This window comes from Micromesistius poutassou (genome assembly GCF_964030765.1).
Source record: "Micromesistius poutassou genome assembly, chromosome: 5".
In the NCBI taxonomy this organism is placed as follows: domain Eukaryota; kingdom Metazoa; phylum Chordata; class Actinopteri; order Gadiformes; family Gadidae; genus Micromesistius; species Micromesistius poutassou.
Window position 1 is genome coordinate 7,893,107 of NC_140275.1, and position 26,488 is coordinate 7,919,594.

General features: G+C 44.6%; 2 protein-coding genes across 2 annotated transcripts; both read left to right on the top strand.

Moving 5' to 3' along the window:
• The first annotated feature begins 325 nt into the window (after positions 1-325).
• LOC311342989 (uncharacterized protein) lies at positions 326-10,219 on the top strand. Its single transcript, XM_084467840.1, has 4 exons — positions 326-621; positions 3,986-4,076; positions 4,626-4,905; positions 8,669-10,219. The coding sequence occupies exons 2-4, from the start codon at positions 4,045-4,047 to the stop codon at positions 8,813-8,815; spliced, it is 459 nt and encodes a 152-aa protein (XP_084323966.1). The 5' UTR covers positions 326-621; positions 3,986-4,044; the 3' UTR covers positions 8,816-10,219.
• A 5,624-nt stretch (positions 10,220-15,843) lies between these two features.
• Positions 15,844-25,253, top strand: LOC311342764 (uncharacterized protein). Its single transcript, XM_084467586.1, has 6 exons — positions 15,844-15,944; positions 22,363-22,398; positions 22,529-24,016; positions 24,220-24,321; positions 24,573-24,670; positions 24,798-25,253. The coding sequence occupies exons 1-5, from the start codon at positions 15,900-15,902 to the stop codon at positions 24,627-24,629; spliced, it is 1,728 nt and encodes a 575-aa protein (XP_084323712.1). The 5' UTR covers positions 15,844-15,899; the 3' UTR covers positions 24,630-24,670; positions 24,798-25,253.
• Positions 25,254-26,488: the final 1,235 nt, after the last annotated feature.

The window sequence follows — 26,488 nt, forward strand, 5'->3', positions numbered from 1 at the left end:
CACACAAAAATATAGCAATTGAGATGGATTGAACCATTGTTGGATGGATAGTGGGAGAGTAAGAGTGTTGGACAGTGTATTGAGTATTGGTTTATACAACATGTCTTTTGAGGTGTGTGTTTCCATTGTAACCTGGGTCAGCTGACCGCGGTGTCTGCAAGCCCTGAGTAGCTATATCTTTAAAGCCACTAATGCAGCCATAAAGTTCACATAATGGACCTTTAGCACATCTCCCCTCATACACACACACGCCCTGCTGACTGATAACACACATGTTTGAGCAAATATGTGAAGTAATATGACTAGCCCCAAGTACAGACTCACTGATTTATAGGTTAAAGTCACATGAAGGTTTTTGAGAGAATGTACGGATTAAACACTCCTTGCGGTTAACTTTTGGACACACATATACATGTGTGCATAGCCCACACAGACATTCACATTAAAAAACGCAAAGGATTGCATACAATTAAAAAGAAGCAACACGCAATCTACTCACACACACACACACACACACACACACACACACACATACACACACACACACACACACACACCTCACACACACCTTTCCAGCTTGTTCATCCTCATCGTCACCTGAGCGGAGCTGTCTAGCAGCAGGTAAGACTGTTTTACTCTACTTTGGTTTCTCAGTCTCAAGTTATTAAATTCAATTCCATTGTATTTGTATGGCCCTTAATCCCAGTTACAGTCTCAAAGGGCTTAACAGGCCATATATTAAAGACGACCCCTAACCATAGCCCCCTGCGGGGCCAGGGAAAACTCCCTTAATTACCATGAAGGTATCTTGAGAAGGAACACAGAGTTGTGGATTCCTCCTTCCAGGGATGGTCAGGATTGCAATGGGTGCCATAATTGAAATACATAGTAATGCAAGCAAACAGTTTAAATCATTTAGTTAAGAGAAAACCATGTTGTCTATGGTGACGGGGTGCTGGCCGGTTAGCAGGCTGGTAACCCGTCAGGGGAGTCCAGGTACCCAGTCACCACGACAGACCAGGCATCCAGTCACAGTCACCGCAACACACTATAACAGCTCCAACCTCTAAATGGGGTTCATTCATTAAGCTCGATGACCTCATACCTTCCCAAGTCCTTACTTTAGTATTTTTGCACTCTTAGCTGTAGAACAGTATGTTACAGTGGAGGTTCTGCTGGTTGTCTGGATAACCGACTGTTGTTCTTTTAGCTGTAGAACAGACTGTTTTTATTTTAGCTGTCGAACAGTATGTTACAGTGGAGGTTCTGCTGGTTGTCTGGATAACAGACTGTTGTTCTTTTATCTGTAGAACAGAATGTTACGGTGGAGATTCTGCTGGTTGTCTGGATAACAGACAGTTTCTTCAATAATTTTTGACACAATGCTATGGTTCCCTTTTATGACCTGTAAACTCACATTTGCCAAGCTACAGCACTATGCTGCCTGTATTACTGTTACGGTATACAGCAGTTTAGCTTTGGATTCTTGTTCTGGGATTGTGTAAGTTCTGTTTATTTTGGTACATTTCCATTTGCAAAAACAGTCACTGTTTGTTGCTTTCTTCATCCAATAATAATAATAAAGAGATGGTGATGTCAAAGTCTGGGGCTGCGACTTGCTGATCAAGGTGAACATGAACGTGGATTTAGTTTTGGTTCTTATTGTATTGTGGACTATAGCTGCCTTGTTGTATAATTTTAATGTTGCTTCTTGACTTCCAATTGTATGGAAGTAAATCTGTCTCATCGGATTTTGAAAATAAAAAGCCATTGAAATTTTAGCACTGAATATTTATGCATTGAAATAACGTATCTGGATTTTTTTGCCACTGAATTGAACTCTTTAAATTTTCAACAAATCATTTTCACCTTTATTTTTCAATGTTCAAAAATTCAAAATCTAATATTCAACATTAAAAAATTCAACGTGCAAAATTCAACTTGAATATTTTCAACGTCCCCAAGTTCAACATGCCAAATTCAGCTGCAAAATTCAATGTATGAAATTCAGTGTCAACATCCGGGGACCCAAGGAAGAGCAATCGATCCTAGATGCTAGATTGCGGTCAAGCAAGGAGAGGGAGCAGGAATAAGAGCGTCACTCGTTGGATACCTGACTCTGATGCTGGAAGGCATGTGCAGAGCAGGTTTTAGCCATGTCCAACGGCAACGGCTGTGATGATGGGTCTTTCTTTCTTGATACAAACCTTAATTCTAAACAGCATTTTACACAGTAGCCTATAATAAGAAATGCTCATAGGTAAATCAACATCATCACCAATTTGGGGCGATCCGAGCTCCCTTTGCCTACGTTTGGTGTGATGCTGGGGCGATCTGAAGCCCACTGCCATCTGTGGAACGAGAGCGCAGAGCCGACAGTATTGCGCATTGAGTGGCAACTGAAGCGGCATCAGCCTGTAGTTCCAGTGGAAGCACGGCGTGCCTCAGGAAGAAGCACCCGACAGCAACCTGATTTTAATTTGTCATCCTCACATTTGTATCATGCCACTCGGTGCGCAATACTGTCGGATCTCTGCAATTGGTTAACCGTTTTACTACTGTTCCACATACGTTAGTATGTGGAACATTGGTCACGAATGCACTCATTCCGAATGATCGATGACTATACAAACGTTACATTTGAAGCTTGTGCATGTTTCCGTACGCATGTGAACGACTTCTTGCCTGTCTACACTTTAAACTCGTGCATGTTCCAGAAAATGTGCAACAGCGCCCCCTGGGGACACACTTTTCGGTGGGTCGCAGAATTCGGTGTAACACCCACTCGCTCTCCTTGCTTGACTGTGATCTAGCATCTAGGATCGATTGCTCTTCCTAGGGTCCCCCGATGCTAACGTTGAATTTCATACATTGAATTTTGCAGCTGAATTTGGCATGTTGAATTTGGGGATGTTGAAAATATTTAAGTTGAAATTTATACATAGAATTTTGCATCTGAATTTAGCATATTTTAACGTATTTTTAACGTTGAATCTTTAGTTAAATTCAGAAGAAAAAAAATCAGATATGTTATTTCAATGGAGAAATATTCAGTGCTATAAATTCAATGGACTTAATTCATTGGTAAAAAATTCCAGATACGTTATTTCAATGCAGAAATATTCAGTGCTTAAAATTCAATGGATTTTTATTTTCAAAATCTGATGAGACAGATTTACTTTCATACAATTGTTCAGAGCCAACAGGTTGTCATTCTGCAGAAATAATTCACAGTCTCACATGTTGGGTATAAATTAATTAAAAGTGAATGTACTGAATACTATGACATTATTAGAATGGTCTCAGATACGTTCCCTGATTCTTGGGGGAACTTTAATTTGAATGATGAATTGAGTTATTTGGACTTTAAACAGAACAGCATGTGCTGTTTCCCTGTATTTATATTTACACTGACAGAGTGTACACTGGTCTGTAAACGTTAGACATACAGTAATTGAACTTTGCTTCTTGTTATTTCCTTTCTGCCCGCCCTTGGACGTCCCGGGCCCCTAGGCCCCCCAGTAAAGAATAGCCTCTCGGACATTCCTTCACATTGCTTCCCCTTTTCCCACTGGAGTTTCCCCTTAGTGCGAACTGACGCGACCGGTCCAACCTACCGAGGGGACAATTGAAACGAAGCGCTGTAAACAAAGACTTACATTCCAGTTTTAAAGATCAAGGTTTTACAGGCCTACATGTGACACACTATACCATGTGATTAGCCAATGAGCTATCGGAACCTGTAACATTTTACCGCCCAATTAGATTGTGCAACACACAGGTTGCACTGCGGGAATACACGCACACACCACCGCTCAAGTCCGATGACACTCCCTGGCCCTGGGAGCCTTAACGGGCCACGGGAGCACCCATGAGGGAGGACATTTGAAGGAGGATTCATAAGATGTCACTGCAGCTATTAGCTAATTGTGTGTGATCAGGATGACAATAATGCGTTTGGCTCTTGGTTCTGTCTCTCCTGTAGGTTTCCACTGTGGTTCCGCTGTTTGTTTTCTTTTACTGGGATTCTACTGGGATCCAACCATGGGCGTCGAACAAAACATTCCTGCACTAGAGTAAGACTGTGGACTTTAACGCCTCTCACCCACAGTGTTTTGATTGAGTCTCGTGGTTCTCAAGCATTCGGGTCAATTAGCAATAGTAGTCGTCAAACAAATACATGAGAATCACGAGGCTCAAGGTCAACACATTTGATACAATAGCAAAGATTGCTCATAGCAACTTTCCAATAAAAGCCATATTATATAATACCAATAATTACATAAGTACAGCACAAAGCATCTGGCCTCTTTATGCTACAGAGCTTGATTTATATTAACTTCAAATAAAACCATCTTCTTTATATTGCTGATTCATGCTTTTGACATAACCAAACTCACTCACCGCGCAATTATTGAAACCTAATAAGTTGGCAGATGCCGGAGTGACTTTGAAAAGTTGCATTTCCTTACATTTCAATTGTGTTTCAACAAAATACAATTCTTCTCAATCACCTCAACCAAATCATCTCTCTCTTCTCTCCCTCTCCTCGTCCTCACCTTACCCTCCACCCAACTCTCCCTCCCTCCTCCCTCCCTCGTACCCCTCTCCCCCTCCCCCTCCAGGATCTTCCTGGGGATGCTGGGCTTCGGCTTCACCATCCTCTTCTGCACCGCGTTCTGCAGAGTGTGCCAACGTTTCCGTGACGACCAGCTGGAGCGGGAGGAGTGGCTGCGTAACCGTGAGGCGGACCGGCCCACCTCGGTGTTCGTCATCCCGGTCCAGGGCAGGCGCTCCCCGCTGGGGAGAGAAGACTACCTGGGAAGAGGACCACCGCGCTACAGCCAGGAGGTCCACAGACCCCCGCGCTACAGCACCACCGGCCCACCCCCGGCCTACAACGAGGTGAGGCGGGACGTAGTGGGCATAGCAACGCAGGTCGGTGCTAATATGCAGACCATCAACACTGACTCCGGTAACTCACTGCATTATGCAGGGTTTTAACACGATAGTAGTTAAAAAAAAGAGTTTTATTATTTTGTTTTGTTATTTAATTTTTTTTTACCAACAAATGCTTCAAGTTAAATCTGTTCTATATGGGTTGATATCCATCCTTTCCAACCTTTATCAAATATGTCTTTAGTCTCATAGCAGATGAAATGTCATGCATCGCTTTTAACCAGTGACCACTTTTAACCTGCTAAGTTCTTGACATAACAATTTGGTCCTTATGGGTTTTCTATTGCCGATCAACATTGTTCTATACATGTACGCTTGAGAAAAGACAAAAGGCTGTTGTGCCATCCTACCGAAGTACAATAGCTGAAAACAAGTCAATCTTAGTATTTGGAACTTTTCCATGCCATCTGTGACCGTCTTCCAACAGTGGTACAACACACAGCACTAGTAAAACAGAATGGAAGTGATTGGCTCTCTCAGTGCCACTGTCGGCCTCACCTTGGTCTGGTTAAGTGCTGCTGTTATACAATATCTGACCCTATTTTTCTAATTAAACTCTCTCCTAGCAGTGCATGATTTCCATTGCTTATCGTTTCCCAATCCTCAATTTATAATACAAAGTTTCCCTCGCTTTCCCACTTTTCCTCATGTAGGATGTGTTCTGCAGAGGTCCTTTATGCCTTTGTGTTCTTCAGAAATAGGTTTGAGCCCTTGGTCAGCTCTGTATGCTGGAATTAAAAAACAGAACCTAAAGAAATCCCGGTTGGTCCAGCTATACTACTACTTCAGATCTTGTAAGCTTTTAAGGATAGGATGAGGATTTCAAAAAGAAATTCAGATAAATATTCAGTCCTTTTTACCGCCATGTTTTTCGAATTTGTATCCAATCTGTTTGGAATCAAACCTGGATCATATCTCTCCCAGCGAATCAGTGGATGGGCTCCTTGGCCGTAAAGGACTAAGCCACCTTAAACCAGATTTGAAATGTGAAAGATCTAGCCGTCGATTGTGTGTTTTAATTCCCTGTGTCCAGTAAGGCTGTAGTGGGACCCTGACCGATTACTGTTGTTCAACCAACCTCCATATCGCTGAATGCCAGGGTTGCATATATTAAGGGTTTCATCTGAGCTGCCTGGTAATACATTTTAGGCAATGGAGGGCCAGACCCTATTTATCCCTAGGAACCTGGAGGGTCCTGTATCCACATGTTGATTCTGCAAATATCTCATCTGGAATATCCACTGGTGGTGTTTACAACAAATCCAGAAGCCTTGGGAGAATGTTCATTTAAACTATTTAGACACATTGGATGAATCCCAGGAAGGGCAACCAGCCCCCCTGGAGCTTGCTCGTAGCCGGTTCTAGTTTCCAGAGGCTAGTCTTGTTAGGTCCTTAGTAACGGCACACCCAGATATATATATATTTTTTTTTCTTTTTTTTAAAGACATACACACAATACAAGTACTATAACATGAACAATAGAAAGGGGGCACACTAGTATAGATGTTGTTTTATACACATTCTCTTTCATTGCTGGTTGATACCAGTTCTTGGTGATTTTTTTTTTTCAGGCCATCAGCAATATTTTACACAGATACAAATCTTCTCCTGAGATGACATTGTTTAAAATACAGAAGTAAAGCACCTTTACATTGTTCGTGACTTCATATCCCAGAATCTTACTTAAAGTAAGACATATTTTTCCCCAAAATATCAGAATCTTTGGGCATAGCCAGAAAACATGAGATTGATGGGCGTTCATGTTTCCGCACAGCCTTTAGCACTGCTCCTCTGACTGAATTTGCTTACTTTTAATATGTGGTGTTACAAAATAACGAATAGTTCCTCCAACCAAATTCTCTCCACTTCTTTGAGCTTGTGGATGAATGCTGTGCTTTCCCCATAGAACACCAATCCTCCTGTCATATTTCTATGTTTAATTCCTTCTCCCATTTTGCTTTAACATATCCTGTGTTATCTCCATTCTTTTTCTGTAGGCCCTGATACATTTATTTATAATTTATATTTATAAGCTTTTTTTTGCAAGCTTCAACTAGGATTTCAACCACAGCATTACCCTCTACAGATAGTTCTGGTTTATTTTTTTTATCATAATAATCCCTAATTTGCAAATATCTAAAGAAATCTTTATTTTCTAGATCAAATTTATTTTGTAATTGTTCAAAACCTTTGAAGTGCCCACCTTGTGTGAGTGTACATACAGCTGTTATACCCTTGTCCCACCACTGTCTGAAACCAATATCATTATTTCCTGGTTTAAATTTGTGGTCCAGGGCAGGCCAAGTCAAAATCTTAGCGTCTCCCTCCATATTGCAATCTTTTACCATCTTGTTCCAAATACCTAGGGTTTGCTTGATCATTGTTGCTTTCTTGGCGCAGTTTATTCCCTATGTCACCTAACATTGCTCGGATTGGGAGGGTATCTCGATGACTTCTATGTCTTTCCATCTGGCTTCATATTGCAGGCAGCTTCAGCATACTACAAACCTTATTTGGGCTCCATATAAATATTGCCTCAAGTTAGGCAGTGACACACCACCCTCCTCTTTATTTATTTGAAGCGTTTTATACCTGACCCTTGGTCTCTTGCCGGCCCAACACCCAGATATTTCATACTATCTACCTCCCTAATTACCTCCCCATTTTGTCTCTGAATTGCTGACGGGTTATATCATTAAATGTTTAGAGCTGTGATTTATGAGTAAAATTTTTACCCTGATACTGATCCAAGTTCTTAAAGCGTTTGCAATACACCAGGAAGAGTGTGTGCTTGACGTGTCGAGTGAACCCGGAAGTATTATATTGTGTTGGCCTGCCGGTCTAACTCGTTGTATTGACACAGGTTTTTAATATAAATAAACAGATTGACCAAACTAAGTTCCAGGGAAAATATGAACTACACGCCAAACAGAGCCGATGAGCTTTGCTTCCATATTGTGAATTAAAGGTGAAGTGTGTAAAACAGAATGGCCTCCAGCAGGACGGACTTGGCAGAAATGGAATGTAATACCCAGAAGTATGTTTTAATAAGTGTATAAGCCCATGAAAATAACAATTGTTATGTTTTGGTTAGGAGGCCTTTATATCTCACTGGGCCTTTAAATAAGCCTTTGTATAAAGGCTCTTTGCACCTCAAAGAACTGCCTCCGTCTGCTGACACTTTAACCACCAGACTTACAGCCCTCTGCCCTTTCTCTCCAGTGTAGACCCCCTCACTCCTAGGAGTAGTATTGAAATAACATCTCCCCCCTTCCTGATTAATAATGTACTGTTTGGGTCAACATACTCTCAGTATGTGTATTGACAAGCAACTCGACTCTTATATTATATTATAAACTTCTTATATTTTTGATTCTTTAAGTCCTTTGATGCTTATGCTCACAATGTGATATTAATATACATCATGAGATTCATCTTCTTCAAGTTGTATGTGGTTTATAAACACTTGTAACACAAGTGTAATTGGAACACAATTGTGTTCCAATTATAATAATTAGAATACAAAGTATTATAATTCTGCATTGTTACAATGAGAGAATAACAACTATTGTTGAACAGGATCTTTCACTAAATTAAATTAAATTAAATTGTGTGTGTGTGTGTGTGTGTGTGTGTGTGTGTGTGTGTGTGTGTGTGTGTGTGTGTTTGTGTGTAACCCTCTCCTCTCCTTCTTTCTGTGTTCCTCCAGCTGGGCTTCAAACTAGAGGACCTTCCCCCTGGTTACACAGAACACAGCCTGGTCCCCAGCTACCCCACGTCCCCCCCTCCCACCTCACCCAGCATGGGACCCAATCAAACAGAGGTCTTGAACCCTGCTGACGTGGTGCGGGAGTGACGGCCTGAATGAGAGAGACTTGGTACGGACCGGAGAGATTTTGATGCGCCTTACGTCTGGAAGATAATTATTTTAAATAGATGCTCTTTTCCTAGTTGTGATGTTGGGCAGTACACTTTAAATTCACAGGGGGAAACACGCAAATGCCACGGTGGAAGAGCCATGGAGACTCTCTGCGTCGTCAAAACCATGAAAGCATTCCTCGACAACACTCCTTGAATTGTCCTTCTTCGTCTGATCCTTGGGAAGGGCTCAGGGAGGTCTTTGAACCCCTTCCGGGCGATACCCAGTGAGGGGAATGGAAATTCTGTCAGCAGTGATTACACATGGGGATACATAGGAACACGGTGTAGGGGTGAAGCGGCCCCACATTCCACCTGTTATTGTCCGCAGGGAGATGGGTGGGAGCCAGCAGGTTCACAACACAACACATAAATACAGACAGCAGCATAAACCACAACACAATAGAAATACATTCTGAAAGCGATGGCCGTTGTGTACTCTCACACAGTCCAATATCCAGCCAACTGGAACCAGGTCAGGCTTTAAAAGACAATAAGCAGTCATGGCTGGAGCTAGTGTTGAATACAGGAGAGAAGTCTCTAGGAGTCTGCCTATAGAGCATTTGTAGTGTGTTTTCTTAATGGTATTGACGTTAGCCAGAGCTCTTTCTCTGTTGTTGATATTTGTGAAACCAATGGAAACCAATCTTTCCATCAGTGATATTACCTACTGTTAAGACTCTATTACCTCCTTTACTGTTATGACTCTATTACCCGGCACTCGTATCAGTTACTTTAGAAGGGGGGCTGTTTGTTAATTTGGTTCAGGTGCAACTCTGTATTTGACAAATACCAATGGCAATTCCAAGTTAATGTTTGACCACAGAATGCTCACCACACGCATTTCTAGGTTATAAAGTAGCACCAATTGCCCTTTGTTTCCCCTTGTGATCCCTGCTGGGAAAAATGTTGACCCCCTGCAAATGTCCATGCGATATTATGATTTCTACTGCTAATTGTTTGTCTTGAGTTTCTTGAAAAACGTGGGAATGTTTGATGTGTACATCCTGGTTTCAGACTGGAAGAATTGAACTTTATGGACATTTTATAAGAGAATCGCCCAATGAGTGGTCCTAGACGAGGTGTCTCCTGCCCTATCTCTCTGTGAGAGACAGCAATCGCACTATGAAATTATGTATAGTTTTATGAATTTTATAAATTGTCAAATTACTACTAAACTAGTTGTACTATGAAAGTCCTGATTGTACTTTTACAGCTTTGTCCATCCCTCTGTGTTCACGTGATAACTTATTCCCTTTGTATGATCTACAAAATGATATTCTAAATAATGAAAACAATTTTGAAAATGTGTTTTATTCATTAAATTAGTTCAAAAACTAGAAGATAGGCTACATAGGGGTTTGTACAGTTTTGCAAAAGTAACCACAAAATAAGATCATAAGCAAGACAATAAATTAATCTAGGTTTTACATTACGACACGGAATGTTTCCGACTACTGTACCTCCCTATAACCAGCCAGGTTAATTATAAATGAATAGTATGTAAGTAATACGACTTGAGACCACTAGAGGGCGCTGTGTATGTGTGTAGCAGGGCTGTGAGGGCTCTGCTCGTACATATCGTACAGTATCCCATGGTATCATACAATTATAATTGGTTTGCAAATATAGGCCTAGTATTATGAATAGTTGAAAACTTCAAGTGTAGATGTTCAAGTGTAACCTGCTCAATACAAATTCATAGCAGGTTGTTTATGGAAGCTTCACAGTAAATAATCATAGGGTTATTAAGCTGTAGTATGCACTTTTTGCATGTATTTGATGGTGGGTAACTGGATATTAAGTCGTATATGCATAATAGGGGGAATATGGCTTTGAACAATTGACCACCCATAAACAAAGCCACATGGCTAATAAGCATATACTGACGTCATTTCCTTCTATGAACACAGACACCACGAGACAAAGGCAAGCACCAGCAGACCGCTCTGGTTCATTCTATACAACCCCAATCACGCTTTATTCATACTGTACAACCCCAATCACGCTCTATTCATACTATACAACGCCTATTCACGCTGAATTCATTCTATACACCACCTATTCGGCTTTATGTTTCATATTATTATTCATCGGGTTGTTGTTGTTTTTCTCATTTTGGTCAAACCTCATGTGATGACTATCACCAAAAACCACCGTTTCACAAAAACTTATTTACTGCATATATGGGCAGCATCACTGCATTTGATTTGTGGGCCTACATTGAAAAATATATAAAATACTAAATCTTAGCATGCAGGCCATATGTCTTCTATATATATATATATATAGTATTATTTAATTTGACATGTTTTATTCCGAAAGAACACGTGGAAGTGTGCCACGCTCAGCAGAAACGCGACGTTCTGCCAACTCGCTGCTGCCACCCTGTGGTCAGGACAAAGCAGTGCACCTTGCATCAGCCCGCCACAACCAGTCCTACAGTCCACCTACTACTCAGTTCCCGCAGCTCAGGGATAGAATCATTTCTGACTGGTTTTATGAAACAGTATCTTTGTTAGGTTTGTAAATGTTTGGGTAAGGCACACAGTGGTAAGGTGAACACAGTGTAATTGTACGATAAGGACAATATGTGATAGCAGTGGATTAACTCAATCATTTTGTCGTTTCTCATTGTCTGTTTCGTTTCAGGTTTTCTCATTGGCCTCATCTGATCATTATTAATGTTCTGAGCATAACCTTTAGTAGAAGAAGTGTGTGTGCACTGATGCGTGTGTGTGTGTGTGTGTGTGTGTGTGTGTGTGTGTGTGTGTGTGTGTGTGTGTGTGTGTGTGTGTGTGTGTGTGTGTGTGTGTGTGTGTGTGTGTCAATAACCCTGGTAAATCTAAACCCGCTGTGGCTTAGTCCGGCATGTCCTCTCTCTCTCTCTCTCTCTCTCTCTCTCTCTCTCTCTCTCACTCTCTCGTTTTTTCATCTGGCTTGTCCTCTGCTGTCTCTTTCACTCTCACTCTCACTTGTCAGTGTTTCTCGTCATGTCTTTCTTGGTCTCTCTCGCTCTCTCTCTGTCGATCTGTCCAACTTTCTCCTCCCGTGGGGAGAGCAGACATGAGTTAAGAAGTGGAGGGGAAATGAAAGGGGGGGGGGCAAACGAGCCCGGGTGCCCCAAGCCTGTGTAAACAACAGAGCAGGGCATCAGTTAGCATACAAACGCAAAGAGTGCTGTGAAAACCTACTCAAGGAGAAGAAGCAAAATGGGGAGGGGAAGTAGGTCATGTAAACACTAAATAATGGAGACTAACCCTAACTAATGAGTAACCATGACTGGAGGTTCAATGCATATTACTCATCAGTTTGTGATGACTGATTGAGAGACTGATGGATAAGCCCAGAGTACTGTATGGATACAGAGTACTGTATGGATACAGAGTACTGCAGCCATCTGGTTGCATCAGCAGAGACAGGTCCTTTTGTTGTCGGTTGAGTGATGTGAGTGGGTGCAAAGGGCTGATTATGGTTCCACGTTCACGCAACGCAATGACCACACAGTCGCTTCGACGTATTGGTGAACCTTTATGGTTTTGTGTCGGATTTACATGTCACTATGCATGTCCGTGGTAAAGAGAGAACAAATAGTTGGTCTTTGTCTTTGTCTTTGTACTACTAGATTTTTTGATGGTATGGATTCTAGCAACTTGAAAGCTGAATACGACTCAAACAATGTGCGACAAAAAGATCAGACAGATCACTAGCGAGTAAAAAAAAAAAAAGGTTATGGCTATGACGGCAAAAGTTATATGTTTTGCCGTTGATTTTTTGCATACATAGCGTATTGCCGGAAATGATGTAGTTAGCGGACCAATCACAGCCCTTGCGGCTGCGTCGCCTCGACGCAAGTTTACAATTTTTGGGAGGCGTATCTCAGGCCCTTGTGGTGGACGCAAGGATGGTCCGCAGGGACGTAGCGGGTCCGTAACCCCCTTGCGTTGCGTCAAGGTGGAACCAAAAAGAGCCCTTAAGATGTCACATATATTTGTTTATTGTTTTTACTCCAATTTGTTCGGCAAGATCCGATAAAATGTGTACTCTGTATCACATGCCTTTTTAATAGAACAGATTTGATTATTTAACTGAAAATCTATGTAAAGGTGCTAGGCCATGAGTGAGTGGAATGCGCTGTGAGACCTGCCTCTGTTATGAGCCGGTTTAGATGTGAACCGTTGGGCCTGTCAGACCCAGGTGCCTGCATCCCTTCAGTGGGGAAACGTGAGGAAGGAGGGGCTGTTTCTGGGTTCTCTACTTTTTCTTTCACTCTCCATGCTCTCACTTTCGAATCTCATAATTCAAAGTAGAACGCAAGAACACAAAAAAGCCTCTAAATTCCTGTAAAGGGCTGAACACAGACGCTGACTAGGAGACAAAGAGAAGGTTGAAAGGAAGAGGGGGAGGGGGATGTGTCTCATATGTGGAAACACCAGTTTTGTTTGTTGACCATCTTGCCTTCCTGACCCCCGCAGCCGTGCCCTGGACACACACACACACACACACACACACACACCCACCCCCCCACCCCCCCACCCACCCACCCACACACACACACACACACACACACTTTTCATTTTGTGAAAGATCCTGTTCAACAATAGTTATAATTCACTCATTGTAACAATGTGTGTATCTAAATTAAAGGAGACAAAATAATAAAAGACTTATAATACTGTATTATAATTATTATAATTGCAATACAATGTAGTGTTTATAAACCACATACAACTTTAGAGAGAAGATGAATCTCATGACGTATATTAATATCACATTGTGAGCATAAGCATCAAAGGACTTAAAGAAACAAAAATATAAATAAATATAAAATATATATATATATAAATAAAAAATATATAAATATAAAAAATATATTAAACTCATATTGTCTCTTGTGTGAAGCCAGTCTGCTAATGCTGAATGCTTGGGGATTATTGATGACTAAGGTTTACACTTCTGTTATGTGTTGTGTGTCGTTTCTTCCTTTGTTGTTATATTTAACATCTTGATCTTCAAAATATTCTTCATGTATAATCGTACAACAAAGGGATTAAGGGATTTAAACAAATGACCATCTAAAGAAGTAACCAACTCTCTTAAGTAAGCAACTGTAGGTACTTGAGAGGGATTTAATGGATCCCCAGGCAGGGGAATGAGGGCGTGTGCAGCCACAGAAGACCTGCAAAATAACAGAGATGCCTGGTATGGTCCAATGGCTGGAGGAGCCGTCCAAGAGCTGCTGCAGGAGGCCCACCCAGAGGTGACGCTGAGGTCAGAGGTGTAGCTTTATGAAACCAAATGGGGGAAGTGTGGATCCTTGGGCCAATGCCGCTGCGCCCCTCGCCACATCCTGAAGACCCCGACTCCCAGCTCCACTGGGCCTGGGGGTCGGGGAGGTCTGTTATCCGTGCCCCCCCGCACGGGGGTCTACCTCCATAGCCAGGAGCTTCTCTATCAGCAGGAGGGGCCCCATGGTGTTGAGCTCACTGGAGGAGTCGGAATACATGACTCTGAGCTCTGTGAGGTGGGGGATGGGGCAAACCTGTTGAACAGCACGTTCAGCTCATCTGCACATTCCACACTCCCTCCATGGCCCGACCTGATCGTTGACGTCCGTTTAGTGTCTGTTTATATTGTCCCTGTTTATATTGTCCCTGTTTGAGGTTTAATGCAATTTTTATCATTACTGTACAGTGTCCTTACATGAAAGGTGCTTTCAATAAAATGTATTATTATTATTATTATTATTATTATTATTATTATTATTATTATTATGTCCTTTATATTCTGATACTTTACTACTGCACATTAACCATCCTTCAGACTGCTTTCATTCCAGTTCTTGTTTGTCGCTTTGATATATACGTTTTGATATGTTTTGATATACGTTTTCACTGGCGCTTTACTGGGAAGTACTCTGAAGACTAACTATATGTTATGGGGTGTAGGGTTAACTCATGAATCAAACCCAGTCCCTCTATGCCAACATATGTCACACCGCATGCTAAAATAGGCACACACACACACATCAACCCCCCCCCCCACACCACACACACACACACACCACACACACATACATACAGTGAGCTATAGGGTGAGGGTTAAATGGAACTGGAGAGGCTGGTTTTAGCTAAACTGGGTCTGCATACCCCGCAGCTCAACTTGGGTTTTGAACAATGTGAAATCCTGTAATAGTGCACATGTATGTGAGGCGGCCTACCCCCACCACACGCCAACACAGGCAGGCTGGGCTGCTCCGGCACAGAGACACAGGTAGATCTTGTGCATCCCGTTTATTTTGGAGACTTGGCAAACAACGGCAATGAGAGGCGGTTGTGAATGCCCTTCCCTGAATGTGAGTGGTGATGGCGGGTGTACGGCTGGTTGAGCCTGTGTACCCTGATTGCCCAATGCACCAGAGGTGGTGCAGCCTCGCCAAGAGGCCACAGAGGCTACGCAGTCTGACTCGGTTCAGGTGAAGCTGCTCGCACCATCAGGGATCATCCACACATTCCACGGTATATGAACAGTATGTGTCCCTACTTTGTAAGTTTATAATGGGATAGTAGCTTAGGAGTGTCTATACCCTGCAATGCATTTGCATTCTGTAAAGGGGCCATGGCAGGCAGCTTATTTTTATATATAAGTAGCACGTGCGCTCAAACACACACATCCACACACGCGTGCACACACACGCGTTCACGCACAGCTCTATGAGTTTGATGGAGCGATTACGTAACACGTTAACCACCCCCACTATATGTCGTCCTCCTAAAGTCTAACCAGCATGGAAATCGTGTACCTATGCGCGAGTTTGTGACTGGATGTGTGTATGTGTGCTGGGTTTTTAGGGACACGCCCACCTTACGTGAACGCCCACAATCGTAGATCGCGTGCCTCCGATAGGTCAGCACAGGAGATGCTCGGGCTTTATAAAGGACCAGGTTGGTACTAGTTGCCCTGCTGCTGCTTTCATCGCTCATTTCTGTCTTAAAACCATCTTTTGTACCTCCGTTATCACCATGCCCAGCAACCATAAGAAGAACAAGCGTCGCATGAGGAAAAAGGTAAGCAGAGGACGGTGAAGAAAGCATGACCGCAACACACTTTCCATAACGGTTATCACGGAGACAGTTTGTTCGTTCATCAACGCACATGTGGGGGGTATTCCTCAGCCAAGAACAATTTGTTTAGTGAGCGAGCGCCAGCAGGCTCCGGCGCGCACACGTTGATCAAGACTGTGCGTAAAAGCTCGCTCACATTGAGGCGCGCCATTAAGCCAAGTCTGTGTTTTGTTATCTATTTTTCTTTGTATCAGTTTGTCATGGTTATTTAAATCACTTTTACGGCTACCGGATATTTGTACGGGAGTCAAATGGTTTGGAAAAAAGTGGGAGTATAACTCGTCCCCAAGCCAATGTGGCCTGATTCCATCATATCCTGCGCGCGCGCGCACGTTGTTGTGAGAGTTGCGTGATCGCAGAAATCTCGCAGTAATTTCCTCCTTATGGTGGTTTTAGAATACAAAACCTTTTTCGTAATTAATTTCGACTTCAACTTCAACTTTCTAAAGATTCAAAGTAGGCCTATTGCCGTATATCCCGCATATGCTTGGGGCCGTTTTTCCTGACTGTGATTTAATTAAAAGTGACTTAAGTCACTTCAATTGACTAATTCCCTAATTGTTACAGTAATAAAGAGACAAGTTATTGACCCTTTAATAGCGGGATGGTATTACTCGATGCTCTGCAGGCGAGGCTGGGTTGGGCCGCGGGAAGCGCGTGAGACGGCATGTATAGAATCTCGCACTTCCAACGCTGGCACGTGTTTGACCACCCCCACCTCTGCACTGGTCTGGCCTCACGCATGCTCTGCTTTTCTATTTCACCCTAGTTTTATTTTAAGCCACGCCCCCCTTTTTGTATAAGCGTACCTTGAAAAAATGTATAGCTCGACACATTTTTCCCCAGCTTCATTATTGTGCAGCAGTCCTTTCACCTAGCATAAAGGCTACACTGCTTGCTCTGCTGACGACATGGCCTAGCTTGTTTTGTCTCGGGCCTGTATCTGGTGCTCTGGTTTGGCTGTATTTGGTCGTATCTCAGAGGAATGTCCCACAGGGGAGCATCGCCAGGCAGCAGCCGTCTGCTCAAGCTCTCCAGCCAGGGCGACGACGCCTAACCCCCAGGCCCGCCGCCATGGCTCCGCATTATCTTCCCTTTAAGACGACGGGTCAGACTCAAGAGTCGTCACCGTGGCCTGGGGCTGGGTGGGGGGGTTGTTTTGACCAGAGAGCCGGATACGGACCAACATACAATGCACGCATGCACTTAGTGCCTTCACGCACACACACACATACATGTGCGCACCCAGACCCGCACAGACGGACCCGGTGGGATTACAGGGATTGGTGGTGTACAGTAGACGCCTGCTCTATAGCGCTCTGCGGCTGCGGGTCGACAAAGCTCCGCTCAGCCTGTGATTGTAATGTGATTAAGGGCTGATTATGATGTGATTAGGACGGCCTGTATGGGCCCCCTGGCCGGAGGCCCCCGGCTCTGCTGACTCGTGCGATTTCTCTTCTCCGCTTCACCACACCTGTCAGAATCACTCCCATTCCACCGAGTGGCTTCCATTATCTACGGTGGCATGTCTGGCCCGGCCTGTGGCCCGACCTGTAAACAACCCAGAAAGGCCTTGCCAGCATTAAGCCGGGTGCAAACCCTCCATAGGGGCTGGGATGGACAGCAAAATGCTATTGCTAGGGGAAAATGCCAGCGCCTGCTCTTTGACCTGGGGAAACGGCAGAGGAGTGTTAAGAGGGAGTGTGTGTGTGTGGGAGAAGGCCCGTAGTACATGGTGTCCAGATAACCTTTAACGCCCAGATCCCCTCGTGGTCGGCGTGTTGTGGTTGGCGTTTCGACAGACCCATGCATGGTTTTGTATTTGCATATCATGGCATCAAGGTTGATGGTATCAGAAGGTCTTTGTTTGGAATGTATGCAAGCAGTGTTGTTGTGGTGTTCATTGTAATGATTACAGAAGTGTTTTTTTTGTTTGTTTTGTTTTCTTCCGCCATTGTAATGCATACAAGCAGTGTTGAGTTCCTTTCCAGTGGGTTAGTCCAAATGTGTAAGTTGTTAGGCTGAAGCTATGTTCCTATTGGAGGGTAGTGGGGGAGTTGAAGGATGGGGGGGGGGGGGGGCAGTTCAGAAGGGACAACATGTTCCATTTAGCCAACGGGGGAGAGTGGGTAAAAGCCATGCATAAAAAAATAAAATACCCTATTTTGCACTGCTACTGTGCATTACTAAATGCATGCGTGTATCTACATGTGGCTATTTCGTGTCTGTTTTCCTTCTGAAGGCTGTTTGCATACTTTGGTGTGTTTGCTACTATGCCCCGGGATAAAACTCTTTCATAAAACCTTGGCTTGGTCCCATTATTACTTGTCATGAGAGTCGTCTGCCCCGAACAGTGCACACTTTGTATTGGGTTGTATTGCTGTATATGATGCATTTTAATTGTGCTTGTAGCCAGAGGTTATTTGTTAAGTGTTGGCTAGTGAATTGTCTCTTTGATAGAAGTATTTTTTTTCATTGTTTTTTTTTGGATGTGTGCAAGTGGATGAAATTGGAAGACTGGTTTGTGTAATTTCAAATTACCTGCTATTTTAATGAATGATTGGAGTGTTCTGAATAAGCCCACCAGCTGTTCTATATGCCCTCTCCAAACATGGCTTGTTTCTGCAAAGGATAAATGTGTGGAACCATCTCAGCAGAGTGAAAGGTCATCAATGTGAAGGCAAACGGCACGCAGCTCCTATGCACTCTGCGATGGGAACATAATGTCCTATTAGCTTTGTGAGCTCCACAGACCAGACCGCCCTCCGCACATACACCCCCACGCTAGCATGTGATATGAACGCTTGCACGCTGCATGATCTAGTGTGTCAAGCAGGGAATAGATCCCCAAACCTCTGCACCCCCTAACCTTGAAGTGGATGTTGTTGAGGAGCTCATATTTTTATTGCCAGTCAGAAATTCCTCTCTTCCTCCTCCTCTTCACTTCCTCCTCTCAATCACAGCACCCCTCCCCCTCTGCCCGTCCTGCTGCTGTGTATATGCCTTACTGTTCTGCCTCCATAAGTACCAGGAACGCCCCCCCCCCCCCCCCCCCCCCCACTCCCTCGCATATCATTTCCAAGACACTATATAGCGCTCGCATGCCAAGTCGTCAAAAGCCTTTGCATGAATTTCGCACAGCTGCCGTGAGACACTAGACGGTCGAGGTAGGGGATCTTTGGAGTTTTGGAGCTGGTTCTGAACGTGGCACATTTCTTTGACGAACACACCCAGACGCACTCACTTACTTTGCTCCCTCGTACACTCGGGAGTAGTTACATATTCAGTGAGTGGAAGTGGGCGGGGCCCACTGTTGCTTGCAGTTAACTTAGCGCGGCGCAGCCAGTGGTTTGGGTCAGTCGCCTCTCCGCCGCTATCTCAACAGAGGCTTTCTAAATGGGGCAGATATTGAGCAGGCTCCGGGTTCCGACCCCCCCGCCTCCGAACACCAGCACTACCGCCGAGACCCAGGTGAGCCCCTCCCCCAACCCCCCCCTGCCCATACCATATAGGGGGTGTGGTTAGGCTAGTAGATGGGTGTGTCTCGTGCTAAAACTGAACATTTTGTACCACTCTGCATTCGGGGGGTCTATCTTTCCCAGTCTTCCAAATCCTTTTAAAACTTTTTCTTCCACCACTTCTCCCTCATCCTCTAACCCCACTCTTCCCCTTGCTAACTTTTACACTTTTTTTATATCACCGCTCTTAAAAATGCAGCAGTGCTAATGTTCCCAATCTGGTTCTCGTCTCACTCTCACTTCTTATATATATATATAACTTCTATCACTTTCTTTGCCATCTAATCAGTGCTTTCATCTGTCCCCCCGGAGATGATGGGGGTGATTAGGGGGGGTCTAATGCAAGGCCCAGGGCAGAACAGTGAGTGTGGGGGGGTCTCTTCTCCTCCTCGGCTTATTGGAATGTATGTAAGGCCAGTGGGTGGGGTAGAACCAGGAGAAGGGGCTCCAATGTTATCTCTCTTTTATGGGGTTGGGCGTAGGTTGCTCTGTTGACATGTTAGGACCAAGTGATTTATTGTGGGGGAGTATTTGGTATGGTCCTTTTGCTATATGTAAAGTAAGAGTGTGGTAATGTACACCCGTGACGCTGCAGGAGTTGGTTTAAATGTCTCAGGTTCTACCCACAAATTAAGTTCTGTACATGTTCACGGCAGTTTGTTGGGAATTCTTTGGGAATACGACAGGACATTCAGGAGCCAGTGAGCCAACCTTTAAAGACTTGTCCCCTGGGGGTTATCCCCCTGCCCCCTTCATAACAGGCATTCTGCTTCACCTAAACCTCCACCAAAACCAGTCCCAAAGGGTGATTTGGGGTGCGGGTTTGGCTGGAGGGAGGTGTGGGTGACTTCACCAGTTTTTACAGAGTTGTTTTCCACCGGACACGTTTTGTTCTTTGTTTGTAGAGCCAGTCTCTCTCTCCCTCCCTGTCTCTCGCTCTCACATTCTTTCTTTCCTTCCTACATTTTTTTTTTTCTCCGCTGTCGCTGTGAGCAAGGACTGTATAGAGTCCTATGGAATCTATATATAAGCTATACGGCTGTCAAAACAGGACAGCCAGTCAAGCATGTACTGTATGATGCCTGCTTTTAGACAGTTGAACCCAATGCGTTATTTGTTTGATTCACTCCTTTTAACCATTTATTGTCTGTTGGCCTTAATTCGTTTTTTTAATTAACCCTAACTCAGCATTTAATTTCTAGCATGTGATATTTATTAATCTTATCAAATTCTGTGGCATCACACAATCCTTTTGCTGAAGTCTTTACAGTTCCAGTATGCAGTGCGGTTTCTTTGGAACTAGTTTGCAGTTTGAACACTCTGTACTATTTCAAACAACTTGTTTGAAATAGTATAGTATATATATATTTTTAAAATGCATCCGCACTGCCTCCTGTGGGTCTTGTGTCAATGCACTTTGCCACAAAGTGTTTTTGTTTTCTACAATCTTTAGCGTAGCCTGTGTAGACAGTGTTGATAGGCTGGCTGCGCCTGGATCAGTGCGACCCCACCATGGGCACTAGCAGTGGACCGCTGCTCTGTAGGGCCTGTTCGGTACACAATGTCCTGCTGTAGTGTGCGTATGTGTCCATTTCACGCCCTCTCTCAAACGCCCTCACACCCCTCTGTCTCTCCCTCCCTCCCCAGTTAGCAGCACCACCCACCCCCTGTAACCACTTTACTGCTGCACGCTTGGAGGAATAGCTATACGTTTCCTCTGCATGGAGCTCATTGTTGCGTATTACACTGCTCCTCCTTCTGGCCCCAGTATCCGTACCACTCAGAGGTGTGGGCGGGGGGGGGGGGGCTGCTGTATCCCTAGCGTCTCGCCTGCAGACAGACGGGCCTCTCGGTCTTCATCTTAGCGTTGGGGGTCGTCATTAGGGTGTCACCACGTCCCGGGACGGGCCCGGCCCCGACAGCTGGTCTCCAGCAGGCTCCCCCCCCCCTCTGCTTTTGCGGGGATGGACTCTGGTCGCGAGGAAGATGTAGTACAGGAGTGAATTTAGCGACTCAACATGGAGGACGGAGCATGCAGTATTCATGCACTGCGCCTCCCTGAGTCCCCACTTGTCGTTACGGCTCAGATCACGGCTGGCCGAGCCAAGTGCGCACGCACGGGCTCACACATGCAAAGGGGAGAGAAAATGTCTGGTGGTTTAGGTTGTTATGTTTGCTGTCTCAACATGAACATTATATAATCGTCCCAATAATGACAGAGCCTGGACTCCCAAATTCATCAAGTGAAAGTCCTTGCCAGTGTATTCTGTCAAATTCCTGCATTGGCTAAAGTAGCACAGCCCAGTAGTGTGTGTAATGAGCGAGAATGACTGGCGCCGCATGGCAGGGTTTTCTCACCTCTGCAATGTCATAATGTCGAGCAGTGAATTTACTGTTGACAACTTGAGTTAAGGGGATGGTAAAGTAATAGCACAATTTTAATATCCTGACAATATCGATACCAACGGTTGCGGTGGAGTTTCTAGTTATTTTGTCATATGCACGTCAACTGCTCGACAAGCAACCTTCATTAAAACATGAACGCCTTTGTTACGACTAGTTGTATTTGCATAATGTATGTATGCATCTACTTGCAGTGCTTACAAAAACCTGTTCACTGACTTTAATTTAGCTGCAAGCACATTTTTCTTCAGGCTCATGCCCCTCCCAACACCTTGCCTAGAACAGAATGTTGTTTGCACTCATGGGAAAGGTTAACAGTGCGTGCCAAGGTGTTTTGTGATGTGTATTCAAAGGCATCTGTTCGATTTCAGTGTTTGATGTATGGGTCTTCCCTTGTCATAAATACTGAATTGCTTTCTCTCTTTTGCCCCCCTTCCCAGTTCCTCGCCGGCCAAACAGAAGCTGCAGAAATCAAGGTAAACCAAAATTGGACGATGCTAACTGGCTCATAATACTTGTCAATTGTGTGGTCTATGCTATGCATTTTGCCTCTACAGTACCAATGGGTGGTGTGCTAAACATATGTCTGTCTCTGTGTTTGTGCAGAAACTGCAGGAGTCTGCTTTGATTCTGCCGGGGCAGAAGATTGTATTTCCAGCTTCTCTGATCACGCCAGTGAGAGAAGTGAAACCTGTGGTCTTGGTGAAAGAACCTGTTGTCAATGTTCCCAAGGTTGCCAAGGTTGCCAAACCCCGAAAGCCAGTGCAGGCAGATGTTATCGATGGGATCTGCGCAAAGGTACCCAAGGTCAAACCTGCAGCAGCTGTGGTGGCACCTGTGGCGGTCGTTGTGGCCGAAACGATAGTCGCAGCAGAGAAGGCAGTTGGCAAACCTGTGCAGGCACCAGTCCCTGAAACCAAAGTAGCAGCTGAAGTACCAGCAGAGGAGGCGATTGCTGTCCCAGTGGTAGCGGCTGAAGTACCGGAGGTAGCAGCTGAAGTAACGGCAGAGGTGGTTGCCATTCCAGTGGTAGCAGAGGAGGCCGTTCCAGTGGTAGCAGAGGAGGCCGTTCCAATGGTAGCAGAGGAGGCCGCTCCAGTGGTAGCAGAGGAGGCCGTTCCAGTGGTAGCAGAGGAGGCCGCACCAGTGGTAGCAGAAGAGGCCGTTCCAGTTGTAACAGAGGAGGCAGTTGACGTACCGGCTGTAGCAGCTGAAGTAACGGCAGAGATGGCTGTTGCCGCACCAGTGGTAGCAGAGGAGGCCGCACCAGTGGTAGCAGAGGAGGCTGTTGTAGCAGCTGAAGTAACGGCAGAGGAGATTGTTGTGGTAGCAGCAGAGGAGGCTGTACCAGTGTTGCCCTCTGAAACCGAAGCCACACCAGAACCCATAGCAGCAGCAGATCCAGCAGTGGTGGAGGCTGTTGAAGAACCGGTGTTGGCCGTGGTCACTGAAACCGAAGCAGAGGTGGCAGTTTGTGAACAAGTATTAAGTTTGGTTACTGAAACTGCAGCAGAAGTCGATGGTGGCGAACAAGTGTGTGCCGCAGTTACCGAAACCGAAGTCCTACCCGAACCAGCAGAAGCAGTGGAGGAGGCGGTTATCGATGCCGTGTGTGCCGCAGTTACCGAAACCGAAATCCTGCCTGAGCCAGTAGCAGCAGAAGCAGTGGAGGAGGAAGTTGTCGATGCCGTGTGTGCTGCTGTTACCGAAACCGAAGTCCTGCCAGCAGCAGTAGAGGAGGCAGTTACCGAAACCGAAGTCCTACCCGAACCAGCAGCAGCAGCAGAAGCAGTGGAGGAGGCGGTTATCGATGCCGTGATCGCAGCGGTTACTGAAACCGAAGTCACACCAGAACCAGCAGCCGTAGAGGATGTTAGCGAAACAGTCTTAGCCGTGGTAACAGAAACCGAAGTCGTAGTGGAACCCACAGTGGAAGCAGAGTCGGGAGTTGAGGCTTCTTTGGAAGAAGCGGTGGCTGTAGTGTGCGAAAGTGAGCCATCCGTGGTTGCTGAAGTGCAGGTTGAAGAGAAGAGCGTGGAGGAGGAGGTGGAGGTGTTGACTGAAGAAGTTGTCACAATAGCTGAAGACACAGAGGTACGTGCATGTTTGTGTTGGTGGGGGTTTAACATATAGAGGGCAATTCTGGCCAATATTTGCTATGTTTTTATAAACTTAAAGCATTTTAAGTAGGACCAGCACTATGTAGCACACATTATTTTAGGACTTGGTTTTGATTTGTACAGGATACTTAGTTATTAGTGTTAACTCTTTCTGTCTGTGATCCCTCTGGAACGCAGAGCACACAGGAGGTAATGGCAGAAGACCTCTGTCCCCTCAAGCAGACGGCATTCATCGAAGAGCCTTGTCTGACAGAGCTCCCAACAAAGACCATGACAATGGCAAGTCCACCCTCAACCAGTGTACACATTTTGTTTTCAAACTGTGAAGAAAAGCATAAAACCTTGCATCGATTCATCTGATCCATATGTTCTATTCTTCTCATATGTTCAAATAACATACAACAAACATTCTACCCAGGCCTTTCTATATAGTTCACACTGGAAAAACATGCTCACTAATCAAATTTCAAGTTATTTTGTATGCTAATGTCATGTGCTATGTTTATTCTCCTCCTGTTGCGACTCTGCAGGAGATTTCCCCTCTGGAAGGCCTGGTTTCTGCTGAGACTCCGGTGGATTTACATTGAGAACTCGGTCCATGCTGAGATCTGCATGCAACGCAATGCAGGTTTGAACATTAGTCCAAACACGGCCATAACCACTGAACCAACTTGCATGTTTACATTGAATTTGCTTACATATTCAGTTCACCTAAAGTGTTTATTTCCCTTCTGTTCTTCCCCCCTCTCCTACAGATTCCATTGAATGGACGGGAGACTCTATCCAGGGGCTGAGCAGTCACACTCTAGTCTATCCATTTATCAAAGGATTTTAACACAGAACTTTCAAACAATAATCACACTAAAGTGCCTTCTTATTAAGTAACATGACGTTCTCCACGGAATCGACTCGTCTTCGGGCCTATCGGGTATAATCTGGACCAACGGGTATCTTTAAAGGATGCACAGGGGTTGCGGGGGTTGATTAAGGTACATATGGCTTTGTTAGGGTACATGTGGGGTAGAACACATAGGAGGTCCGATACATTGTCACACCCGCGGCTCGTTGCCACGGAGACACGTGTTAACTGTTGAAGATGCTATACCAGCAAGGCGCTTCAATCAAGTCCATTTTTTCCTTGTTTTTATTCCCCGTTGTTTTTTTTCTTTCACCTTTTCTATACTGTGTTTTATATAGTCCATACAATGTGCTCCAGCTTCAGCCAAGCCCAGAAAAATGGATGGGATTTTGTTGGTTGTGAACAGAAGAACTTTCTTCTATTATGAAATAAATGAAGCTGTAACTCAACTGAATAAAGATTACAAATGTGATATTGATAATGTGATCTGTTTGGTTTTGTTGGTACCATGATATGGACTCAATGAGAGAGAAGGTAGAGTAGGCAAGCTGGGGATCTAAAATGTTGAGGTGTCCAACTGACACAAGACCTCCTACGTGCAAACACACTGCGTGGCCTCTTGCTATATGCTGATCAACATAGACACCGTTCGGTGTGTGATAATGGAAGAGCCAACATTAGGACAGAATTGTGTAACGCTGCCCTAATTGCCTACATAATCTGGTCGGCAATTGGTCACCAGTGTACATCAGAATCTTCCATTTGCAATCGGTGGACTACCCAGGTATAAACACTTCGCACCTGCAAGGAAAGTGTTTTGGTGAGATTGGTACATTTTGACTTGAGCATAATATAATGCTCAATGAGCCTTGAAACCATATAAAAAGGTTCAGGTTAATAATAAAATATGTAGGCTGTGCAAGGCAATAAGAGCTAGTGGGTATGAGGCATTTGCAATTAGAATAATGTAGGTTTACATGTGTATATATTCATATTGCAGATGGTGATTTGAAATCCTATGCAAGTGCTGTTGGTGCAGCGACATCAATGCATTGTGTGACAGGCTGAGGTGGGGGAAAGTAGTCCTAGGGAAAGGTTTTGTTTTCGAGCCCCACTGCCAAGGGGAGGAAACCGTTCAGGTGGAGCAATATTTTGGTATGACTAACTTTTTTCCTGGATGGAAGAGGTGGTGACTGGGATGGGTAGGATCAGCAAAGATGTTTCCTGCTCCTCCTGGTCCAGGGAGGGACGGCAGGTGGCAGCCGATACCCAGCCCTGCTGACCAAGTGCTCCACTCCAGTGCTCCGCCCCAGGCTGCCCTGTCTCAATCCATCGCAGTCAATCCATCGCAGAAGTTGGTAAATGAGCTGAGGATGGACTATGGTTTCCTGTGGCACCTACAGCAGGAACACCATCCTAACCTGGGCATTCTTGATGGTGGAGGTGATGGATGAGGTCCTGTAGGATTGATTGGCCCAGTTGGTCAAAAGTAATCTGATCGGATATTGGATAAGTACATAAATTTTTTTATATTTTACACTTTATAAACAGTATACATTAGGCTGCCCATTAAGCCTTTCAATACAG